Raw genomic sequence first — 12,085 nt, forward strand, 5'->3', positions numbered from 1 at the left:
GCATTTCTACCATACAGATGCAATAGATACACATAACTTCAGAGTACAGATAATAGTAAAATAATGAAAAACTGGTGTTCTGAGTATTTATTACCATTGTTTTTAATATAATTTAATATTATGTTTTATGATTTATGTAATTATAAGGTTATCTAATTTAGTGTCTAATAATCTATATTAAACAACCAGCTTACACATTCCTGAAAATTTGGTAGTTAGTTATTGTGGGGTGGTAGAGCAGACTGTGAGAGGGAGCAGAAATGTTGGTCACTGGAAGTTCAGGGAAAGGAGTCTTGTCAGAATGTTCATAAATCAAGGGGTCATGAGAAGAGGATCCTTGAACCAGAAAATGAATCCAGAATATACACGAGTTTATCAGACTGACCTTTCATTCTTTGTAGAAGGGTTCCATATCCTAAGTCATACTGGTAGGTGAAGATAAAGCTTAATGGAATAATAGGGAAGAGGAAGGCTGGCTTCTTCTTTCTTATTGCCCTGGTTCAAGAACAAAAAATAAATAAATCTCAAGAATGACCTGTAAATACATATCTCTACACTCAATGAAAAAAAAAATGACTGCTTTTTGGAAGAATGTCCTCCATTTTAGAAACTACCTAGTTCATTTGAATCTTCTGTGGGATTAGGATTTTCTAACCTCTCACCAGATTCTGCACCTTCCATCTTGGTATCTAATCAGTTCTCTAACTTATAAAATGGAGACAAGGATGGAAGAAATCTGAGAAACTAGAGGTAGAATGAGCTATTACTACACTGGTTCTATAGTTACCTCCAGGTACACCTACCACGCTATAAGGGGTTATTGTGTTTACATAGATACTATTTGGACCAAAATCCTATCTTGGCCAACTTGATAGTAATATGATAATATCAAAAAAAGAAACAAATTATTTAAGAAACTTATAAATAGCAAACATACCCAGCTGTTAAAGAGATGGCTGCAATGCCAAAAAAAGTTCCAAAATATTTGAGGAATTCCCGAGACCAAGCAATCTGCATGGCCATTTGTCTTTCTCTCATTTCGTTCTGCATCATTAGTTGCCTTTCCATCTGAGGATGAAATAAATGACAAAGTCTGGTTACTTATCTTTTGATTCTGAGCACAGAGTTAATAATCTGCTTTTCCAGGGGATTTTCTTTATTTGCTTTGATTTGTCTTTTTGTAAAAAAAAAAAAAAAAGCCCCAGTAGGCTTTGACTAAAGTTCTTCTTGGCAGCTATGCCCGGCTGTCACTTTGGCAGTGAAATCTCCCTGGAATATATACAGAATGGACATGATATTCTTCTTCTGTGTCCTAAGGTCTTGAATGCACGTAGTCTGGAGCTTTTATTCAACCCTAAAATATATGTTCAGCCTCTTTGGTCCCATGCAAGGAAAGATCTATGTGCCTTTAAATGCAGGTACATATTATTGGTCTTTATTACAACTTGGGCTGAAATAATTTTGCCTTCCAAATTTATCCATCTGCAAATTGACATTCATTTGGAGTAGCAGGTCCATATAATTTTATGATATGATGGCAGAGGGTATTATTCTGAGAGATCCATGGAGATTTTTCTTTGCAACTATTTTCTTGATGTCTCAGGCCCTTTGTCACTTTAGTCAGTGTCTTTCACTGCATTGGAGTAGAAAGCAGGTACAGCCCAGAATACAAAAGGAGACTGGATTTGTGGATAGATTTTTAGAAAACACGCAAGAGAAGCAACAGTCTAAATGCCCATTATTTTGAGAAAGTCAGATTCTTGAGAGAGAAAAGTCATTTTTTATATTCTAAAATCTTGGCACTAAAAAAAAAAAAAAAAAAAAAAAAAAATAAAATAAAATAAAATCTTGGCACTATATATCATTAGAGAGCATAGTGGAGAGCAAGCACAGAATTTGTAATATGAATCATAGCTTGGGGAGGAATGAGTAATAATGTGACAGAATTTTCTCTTCTTGCTTTCTTGCTACTGTGAGAAGACACTGGAAGAGGAAAAGGAGATAGATATAAAGATGGGACTTGGTTCCTTGGCCTCTCTTAGGGGTTGAAACTCTGGAGGATTGTAATGGATTTGGGGGTCCCTGGATGGGAGAGCATTTATGGACCTATCTTCTGTCAAGAATTCTGGGAAGGGGCAACTAAAGTAGAGCAGAAGGGGTTGCAAGGCAGATCTAAGCTTAGGGCAGACCTGAGAGTAGCCACCCTATCTTCCTCAACTGCCAAGGAGAGTGGAGAAATCTGCAGGGTTCCCATGTCAACCTGAAGAGGGGCACAGAAGGCAGCTGAGAATTGAAAGCAGGTGGCTTACCAGGTGGTCACCAAAACCTAGAGCCCAGAGAACCAGTAACAGACCCTGAGGTAGAGGCCATAAACCAAGGGCTGGGCAGGGAAAGTGGCTGGATATTAGAGGATTAGCAGCACCCTGGAGTGCAGACATGATGGACAAACCTGCCTGAAACAGGTGGAACACCCAGAACAAATCACCCAGCACTGCCAGGTTTCCAAAAGACAATAACAGTACAGAAGCCTCCTCCAACCAGATGTGCCTTCCCAGTGACCACACCACCCCAGGTCACTTGAACTCAAACTACAATTGGTGCAGGGGGAAAATGGACAGACAAGGGGAGGGAGCCAAGCTGAATTCCAAAGAAATTAGTTTTAAGATAGAAGTAATTGAGTCACTTTGACTTGTCAAAATTAAATTTGCCCTCAGTAATAGAAATTGAAGTTCATTTTGGGCTCAGAGAGTAATATTTTTGCATACATGGTTACTTAACATGTGAAATTTATCCTTGCTATATTACTTATTTTAAAAACTTACATGATAGTTCATAGTATCTGTCCAAGGTGATGTAGAATGCATGAATTAATCATTTGTGTTATTGTTAAAAGGCAGCTGAATCCAGTCATAACATAGGTGAGTGCAAGATCAGTGGTTCTGAATCTTACCTGCACATTGTGAGCAGCTAGGGAGCTTTTCAAAATCCCAATGCCCACATGTCAGGCCAGTGAAACCAGGGTCTGAAGTTAGGATCAGTCATTAGTATTTTGTAAATGTTGCCGGGTTAATTCCTGTTTGCAGGATTGAGAACCACTGCCTGAAAACACTCACAACCTAGGTTTTTCCAAAAACCAAAGATCAAGCTGAAATATCAGTTTGAAAACTGATCCGCTTGGAACTCTCCAAAGATTGGGAACAGAGATCTTAAAGGTGGTGGAACTCACTGTACAGTACTGTCGTGGTGGATACGTGACACCCTGCATTTGTCAAAGCCCTTTAAACTTCACAGCACAGAGTGAATGGTGTTTTTTACAGTAATGACACATCTGGATGGGGTTCCGGGACAGAAAAAGGACATTAGGGAAAACTAATGAAATTTGAATATGGAATTTATTTAGTAGTGATACACCAATCACACTTTCTTGTTGTGACAGCTGTCCATAGTAATGTAAGATATTAACTGTAGAGTTTACAAAGGGTGGAGTATTCAAGAACTCTGTCCTCGTTTTCTGTAAATCTAAAATTGTTCTAAAATTTAAGTTTGTTTTTAAAAATGTTTAAAGTCTTATATTCTGGATCTCTTCTACTGATAAGAATAGAGGTACCCATCTCCCTATATCATAGATAAATTGTGAAGATCAGTAACACTGTGTATCTGCAACAAACTCTGAGCCTAGAGTAAAAAAAAAAAAAACAAAAAAACTATGCATACCCTTTCCATAGGCAAAAATTTCCTGAACTATAGTTTTAATTATCATTTAAAGCTTTATTACCTTATACTTCATAAAATTATGCTTAAAATCATAGGTCTAGATCTAAATACATTTAAAAATTCAAAATTAGGGCAGCCCCGGTGGCACAGCGGTTTAGCACCGCCTGCAGCCCAGGGTGTGATCCTGGAGACCCTGGATCGAGTCCCACGTCAGGCTCTCTGTATGATGCCTGCTTCTCCCTCTGCCTGTGTCTCTGCCTCTCTCTCTGTCTCTATGAATAAATAAATAAAATATTAAAAAAAAATTCAAAATTAATAAGGGGTGCCTGGGTGGCTCAATCAGTAAAGTGTATGCCTTCGGCCCAGGTCATGATCTGGGGTCCTGGGATGGAGCCCCACATCGGGCTCCCTGCTCAATGGGGAATCTGGCTCCCCTTCTCCTTTTGCCCCTCCCCCTGTTTGTGCTTGGTCTCTCACTCTCTCTCAAATTAATTAGTTAAATAAAACCAATTAATTAACAAATTTTATTACCAAGCTTTTTCAGTAGCCATAAAGGGATAATTATGTTGATGCAGTTATTAATTTATCAATAATAGACATCATGTAACTAAGTGTACATTCATTTTCACCCTTCTTCCCCAAATATTGACACTAATGAGAAATAAGAGCAAAAGAAAACCTGTACAGTAAGTTTCCTAGTAGTCTTTAACCCAAATTATAAATGTAAGATTCTTGATCCTATTTTATTTTAATTAATTACTTTAAAAGTAATTTTAAAAGATTTGTTTACAAGAATGTTTAATTATAACCCTGTGGTTATAATTATACCCAGGAATAATGATGAAACCTATGTTAATTTATTTTCCTCCTTTGTTATTTATTTAACATTAATTAATTAATATACAGTGTACTATTAGAGGTAGAATTTAGTGATTTATCAGTTGTATAAAACACCCAGTGCTCATTACATCTAGTGTGCCCACCCATCTCCCCTCCAGCAATCCTCAGTTTTTTCCCTATAGTTAAGTCCTAATCATAAGAATTAACCTTAAGTCTCTTATGGTTTGTCCCCCTCTCTGATTTTGTCCTATTTTATTTTTCCTTCCTTTCCCCTATGTTCATCTGTTTTGTTTCTTAAATTCCATATATAAATGAGATCATATGATATTTGTCTTTCTGACTTATTTCGCTTAGCATAATCCCCTCTGTTCCATCTACATTGTTGCAAATGGCAAGATTTCATTTTTTTGATGGCTGAGTAATATTCAATTGTATGTATATACCACATCTTCTTTATCCATTAATTTGTCAATAGACATATGGGCTCTTTCATATTAGGGCTATTGTGGACATTGCTGCTATAAACATTGGAGTGCATGTGCTCCTTAGAATCACTATGTTTGTATCCTTTGGATAAATACCCAGTAGTGCAGTTGTTAGATCATAGAGTAGCTCTATTTTTAACTTTGTGAGGAACCTTCATACTGTTTTCCAGAGTGGCTGCAGCAGTTTGCATTCCCACCAGCAGTGTAGAAGGGTTCCCCTTTCTTCACATCTTAGCCAACATCTGTTGTTTCCGGAGTTGTTAATTTTAGCCATTCTGACTGGTGTGAGGTGGTATCTCATTGTGATTTTGACTTGTATTTCCCTAATGCCAAGTGATGTTGAGCATTTTTTCATATGTTTGTTGGCCATTTGTCTTCTTTGGACAAATGTGTATTCATGTCTTCTGCCCATTTCTATTTTAAAGGAATTTTAGATCTTTTCATAATACAAATGTTTTGGTTTCTGTTATTTCTTGGTATTGCTTTATAGAACAATTTGAAATTAGAATGTTCCTTATTTAAGGGACGCCTGAGTAGCTCAGTGGTTGAGCATTTGTCTTCGGCTCAGGTCATGATCTGAGGGTCCTGGGATCAGGTCCTGCATTGGACTCCCCATAGGGAGCCAGCTTTTCCCTCTGCCAGTGTTTCTGCCTCTCTCTCTGTGTTTCTCATGAATTAAAAAAAAAAAAAAGAAAAAAAAGGAATGTTCCTGATTATGACTTCAGACTAATGACCTTACAGGTTTATCTGATACTAGTTTAACAGTTATAGAATCACAGTCAATTTTAAACAGAACATAATAAAAGAGAACGGACAGCCGGGGTGGCTCAGCAGTTTAACACCGCCTTCAGCCCAGGGCCTGATCCTGAAGACCTGGGATTGAGTCCCATGTTGGGCTCCCTGCATGGAGCCTGCTTCTCCCTCTGCCTGTGTCTCTGCCTCTCTCTCTCTCTCTCTCTCTCTCTGTGTCTCATGAATAAATAAATACAATCTTTAAAAAAATAAAAGGGAGCTAGTTTATTAGAAATAATTGTACATAGGAGAAATCACATTCTGTCCATCTTCATAATACTGTTATATATGCTCTTCTGTATTTTAATTCTCAGTTTCTTTGTTGAAAAAATATTAAGCAGCAACAAAATTTCTGATCTCAGTAATTTTGTCAAGTAATTTGTCAATCTCTGAGTTTCAAAAGGGACAGTTTCATAAAGGTCCACAGACCACTTAATTCAAGTTTCCTCTTTTTTTTTTTAAAGATTTTATTTGTTTATTTATTCATGAGAGACACAGAGAGAGAGAGACAGAGACAAGAGACACAGGCAGAGGGAGAAGCAGGCTCCATGCAGGGAACCTGACGTGGGACTTGATCCCAGGTCTCCAGGGTCATGTCCTGGGCTGAAGGCAGGTGCTAAATCACTGAGCCACCCGGGCTGCCCTCAAGTTTCCTCTTGATAAAATGATTAAGTTTTACTTGGACACATAAACCATTTTCAGAGCAGAAAGAAGGCAATGACATTGTCCTATATTCTATCTTGATTGCATTTTTTTAAATTGGAGCCTGTTCTATTTTGAGAAATAATCAGGCCAGTCTTGAAAAAATTCAGTTATATCTGTGTTTTTAGTTTCCAGTGGTCTTTTAACTTATGCATAATATATTCCCAAGTAACAGAAAAGTTTTGTTTTTATTTGCTTAATTGGGCAGTCCCAAAATATATTCTATGTATCCTTCCACAAAAGAGGTCTAATTTTTATGAGAAATGAAAATATTTCATATTTGTCTGTGCCTTTGTTAAATTAATAGAGACATTTTGATACCCTCTAAAACTAAAAGCAAAATCAGAATTTCAGGTAAACAGAAAATAAACTAAGGTTGTTAAAGCAATTGTAATTAAAGCTGTGACAAGTAGATTTATCCTTAATTTGCTCTACAGATATTTTAAATGCTCAAAATCCAGTAAGTAGTTTGGGGAGAATCCAGAAAGGGAAATGAGTAATGAATTCAAGCTTTAAAAAAAAGGCTACTAGTTTTTAATGAATGACTTATGAAAATAATTGAACATAAACTAAATTGTAGTCATATTTTTTTTTAATTTATTTATGATAGTCACACAGAGAGAGAGAGAGAGAGGCAGAGACATAGGCAGAGGGAGAAGCAGGCTCCATGCACCGGGAGCCCGACGTGGGACTCGATCCCGGGTCTCCAGGATCGCGCCCCGGGCCAAAGGCAGGCGCCAAACCGCTGCGCCACCCAGGGATCCCTGTAGTCATATTTTGAAGCTTAAAAGCTTTGCTTACAGCATCTTGTTACACATCTTCCCTAATGATTAAACACAATTAATCCATCCTTTCCCCCAGATGTTTGTAAACAAGTACGGTCACCCTAGGTAAAAAATAAAAATGCCAGTTTGGCAAAAACTCTTTATGTGAAGTTACGGATTCCAAAATGTATTAGCTCCCCCAACAAGACCAGAAGATGCTAACAAGATGAGCAGAATCTGAGAAAGGACAAAAGTTGACCTTCTCAACCATTATCTAAAATTCTTTAAAGACCATTCCTGGTGTCTGTTACATTATAAGCACTAATAACTGAAGTTGAAGACAATCCCACAACTTAAGTAAAAACAACAACAACAACAAAAAACAATAAGGGTATTTTCTTTCATTCTGGTTTTCCTCATTTTAAAGAGTACCTATTTCTTAGTTTGATAATTAATATTCCACTATGTCAATCCTAACTGTGCATAAGACTAAAGCTTCTATTTTGTAATACTTAGGACTAAGAATCTTAGAACCATAATATGCTTCAAAAGATTGAATCAGAAAATGTTTAAGAAATTGTAGGATGCTTATTTCTCTCCGTCAGTGTGGCAGATATACTAAACTGATAGACTAAAAATAACAATGTGGCCCACTAGCTAAGTGTTAGGTACTGTGCTAGTTACATACACAGACCTTCCCATTAAACCCTCTGAGGTCCATCTAGGAGTTGAAAACAGAACAAGGCCAGCCCATGGCTTTTTTTTTTTTTTTTTTAAGATTTTATTTATTTGAGAGAGAAAGTGTGTATGCACACACGTGAGCCCTAGTGGTAGGAGGGGCAGTGGGAGAGGGAGAAGCAGGCTCCCTGCTCTGATGCAAAGCTGTATCCCAGGACCCCAAGATCATGACCTGAGCTGAAGGCAGATGCTTACTTGTTTATATTTCTGTCTTAAAAATGATCCTTATATTACTTTCCTGCTGAAAAGCTTTCACTGGCCCTTTAATTCCTAGACATGACATAGCCTTTAAAACTCCTATTTTGGGGACACCTGGGCGGCTCAGTGGTTGAGCATCTGCCTTTGGCTCAGGGTGTGATCCCAGGGTCCTGGGATCGAGTCGCACATCGGGCTCCCTGTAGGGAGCCTGCTTCTCCCTCTGCCTATGTCTCTGCCTCTCTTTCTCTGTGTCTCATGAATAAATAAGTAAAATATTTAAATAAAACAAAACAAAACAAAACCTTCCTATTCTGGTTTACCTCTTGGGCTTCATGTACTGTGCTCCTCTCCCAGACTCCAGCCCCTAGCCCTCACCTATGCCGGGCAGGTTCACCTTTCCATACATTTTTTCTTATGGAAAGGGAAGGACTTTGAGGTTGCATGGACTAGGTTCAGATGCTAGTTACATCACTCTTGCTAGGTGATTGTAGTTAAGACCCCTAGATGTCTTGACTCCCAATTTCTCCAACTCTAGGAGCAATACAGCTACCTCACAGGTTGCTCTCCTAAGTTATGTGGCACACTGCACGGCACTGGTGCATCACAGCCACTGGTGTGCATTAGCCTGTCTGTCTTGCTTTTTCCTCTTACCTCCTTATGTAGTAGTTACATAGACTTAGAGCCATATTCTTTCACTTTCTTTACTCTCTCTTTCATGGAGAGTTTAACTGTTTTCCTTTAAATAAAGTTTCTCTTACCTGAAGGCCCTGACATCTCTTTCTGGAGCTCCATCTGCTCTCTGAGCATTGTTGCCAGCTGCAGCCGTCTGCCTAGCATTTCTGGCACTACCCTGAATTCAACACTCCCTCCACTTCAGTGGTAGTTTCCTCCAGACCAGCTCCTCTGCCGCTCCTTGTATTCCTCAGAGGCTCCGTGATTCTCCCAGGGAATGAAAATTTTGGTTTCATTTTCAGCTTACCCCTCTTTTTAATCCTGCCAACTATTTAGTTAGTCCAGAAAGTCCATGAACTTTTCTTTCGAAATCTCCCCCTTTCTCCATTCTTGTCGCTTCCCCTGAAATCCAAATCCTCAGTCTGGCTACTGCAGCAGCCTATGGCAGGCTTATATGTACAGCCTGCGGGGTCAGCCTATTGACAAAAGCACTGTGTCAAGAGGTTAACACTGTGCACTCTGGGGCAGACTGCTTGCGTGTGGAGCCTAGCTCCATCACTGCCAGTGTTCAGTGTTGGCATCTTCCTGAGCTTCAGTCTTCTCATCTTAAAATTGAGCAAATGACAGTGTCTACCTGTTAAAGAGTTGTTATAAGGATTAAATGAGCAAATATTTGCAGAGGTCTAGAGCAGAGCTTTACTAAGGGTTCAATAAAAATTAGTTGCTATTATTTGCGTAGAACATAGATACACAGTTTTAAGGTTGATTATTTAAAAATATCAATTCTGTCCCAGTTTCTCCCCTGCTCAAAAACTTCTAATGCTTCTCTTTTTGCCACATCACATATAAATGCTCTGCTCAGCTTTCCACATCCTCCAGACCAGGTCTGTGCCCCGAGACAACCTCATTTTCTGCTGCAGCCCTTCCCAGCTCTGGTCAGCCTGGCCTACAATTTTCTAGATGGAACTCCAGCCCTCTCTTCCCAGCCCTGTGACCTCAGACAAGTCAGGGCATATCTAAGCTTCAGTTTTCTCATCTGTAAAATGGGCATAGTAACAGTACCTACCTCATGGGTTCATTTTCTTAGGAGACTACAAAGAAATTATGTATACAGAGCATCTTCTTTTTCTTTTTCTTTTTCTTTTTTTAACATGACTGTAGTAGTTGGAGGAAAGGATGTTTGGGAAGAGCAGAAGCAGCTTTACATAGTATCAACCAGAAATACATCTCTGTAAATTATAATGCCTAGGGAAGTAAAAATGTGTTTCAGGAGAAAAAGACCAAATCTCTACAAAAATGAACATGTTGGGACCCCTGGGTGGCGCAGTGGTTTGGCGCCTGCCTTTGGCCCAGGGCATGATCCTGGAGACCCGGGATCGAATCCCACGTCGGGCTCCCGGTGCATGGAGCCTGCTTCTCCCTCTGCCTGTGTCTCTGCCTCTCTCTCTCTGTGACTATCATAAATAAAAATTAAAAAAAAAAAAAAAAAAAAAAAAAAAAAATGAACATGTTATTCCTAAAAGCTAATGGCTGTTGAGTCATTTACTTCCTGTAATATTCTGTTTGGCAGATGTTACTAACATCCCCATTTTTCCAGAAGAAGAAACTGATGGTAAGAATGATGAGTTAATATAACAGTATGTGTAGCTCTGTGTGTATGGAGTTTTCTTTTACTTCTTAGATGAAGAAACTGTAGTTCCAACAGTTTGAAAGGCACACGCAAATTTGTAGAATGAGTGCTTGGCTGGGCTAGAGCTCCTTCTCTGGACTGTTAATCCAATGTTCTCAATAAAACCCAACTTCCCTAATATTTATTTTCAGATCTAAGTCATGCTGTTTTTACATAACCAGTTTAATTCATAAGATGTTTACTTTATTGCAAATGTAACTTACCCAACAATAACCCATAACCTCTTTATAGAATGAACTTTAAATGTTGTAATAGCTGGTTACAAATGGAGTTGCAATCTTCCAAAGATTAGCCTAGCATCTTAATTTTTGTCAGTTGGTGAGACAGGCCAAAAAAAAAAAAAAAAAAAAAGGTAAAAAGAAATAGAGAAATGCTGCATTTCCAGCAATATCAGGGAATCAGCTATTCATACTTAAAAGCATAGTCCAGAGGACTAAAATATATTCCTTTAAGCAGGAAAATTTGCAAGAGATTTCTAACCATTTTAATAGATAATTATCTAAAAGCTATATACTGCTTTTACTCTGGTATACAGGATAATATGCTGTTGCCTTCGTAATAGGATATAGCACACCAAAGCTGCTTGATGGCTTATTTAGTTATAAGTTTATGTTAGTGGTTATATACACCTTTCCAGGAAGGACTGTGGTTTGAACATCAAGAGATTTCTTATAAATATAGAGTCATCATCAGTTCTGTGCTGTAATGCCGCGTTGCTGCCAGAGTTCACTGAGGGGCCATAGGCCTCTGTGTCTGTCTCCTCCTATATCAAATAGTTATTCCTCACTTTTAGTAGTAAATACTCTTCTAAGCACCAGTCCTTCCTGGGGATGCCCTTTCTACTTTTTGTCTCCCTCTCCTTTTCTCTCAGTGATCTGTTGCTTTTGTTGTAGGGGCAGTAAGGGAGCAAAGCTTGTCAGAACTGTGTATAAAATAAAAATACATATATTCCTAATACATCCTAATGAGGACCTGAAAATCAGGGACCTCCTGTGGGTATGTTGTATGCATTTTAGAACATAGCCTTGTTATAATTATTTGGTTCTTTTGTCTTTAAGTATTTCTTCTTGCTTCCTCATCATGTTCCAGATAAGAGGTTGTTGGATGACTTTGGTCTAAGGAGATGCTGTTACAGTCAAGATAAAATAGAGAGTAATATTGTTTACACCTTCTATAATAATTGCCAGAAAACTTGTGAAGTACTTATTTTCAGGAATTGAGCCAAAGCAAAAGAGAAGTAAAATGGAATAAAACAAAAAGACAAACCTAACCACCCTGAATACAACTATGACCATGTAGAATGTTCTTTTATTAGTTTTCCTTCTATCTTCTCAATGAGTTGTGCTTCAGTCCTACATTTTGATATCTTCAGGGAATCCCAGACCTGAAGGTTTTATCTAATAAAAAGTACTTTTGTATGTGTGGTTTTACTATATTCAGAAATGCTCTAAATCTAAAATCATTCTTACAGAGTTCTTCAGAAGATGGAG

At 38.2% G+C, this 12,085-nt stretch overlaps 2 protein-coding genes across 14 annotated transcripts in view; one reads left to right on the top strand and one right to left on the bottom strand.

Moving 5' to 3' along the window:
• CD274 (CD274 molecule) overlaps positions 1–12,085 on the top strand; it is a 144,321-nt gene that overhangs the window by 64,776 nt on the left and 67,460 nt on the right. The window lies entirely within an intron of this gene.
• Positions 1–12,085, bottom strand: part of PLGRKT (plasminogen receptor with a C-terminal lysine) — a 53,763-nt gene that overhangs the window by 3,094 nt on the left and 38,584 nt on the right. For 4 of the 7 annotated variants that reach the window (XM_072840586.1, XM_072840573.1, XM_072840579.1 and 1 more), the window contains 2 exons: positions 938–1,068; positions 386–495 (listed from right to left, as the gene is read on the bottom strand). In XM_072840586.1, the coding sequence (XP_072696687.1) occupies positions 386–495; positions 938–1,068 (241 nt within the window). Of the gene's footprint in view, positions 1–385; positions 496–937; positions 1,069–8,991; positions 9,505–9,971; positions 10,151–12,085 lie in introns of those variants that run through there. The other 3 variants (XM_072840595.1, XM_072840602.1, XM_072840601.1) reach the window with 2 other exon arrangements.

The sequence above is a fragment of the Canis lupus genome, chromosome 1 (assembly GCF_048164855.1).
Source record: "Canis lupus baileyi chromosome 1, mCanLup2.hap1, whole genome shotgun sequence".
Taxonomy (NCBI): domain Eukaryota; kingdom Metazoa; phylum Chordata; class Mammalia; order Carnivora; family Canidae; genus Canis; species Canis lupus.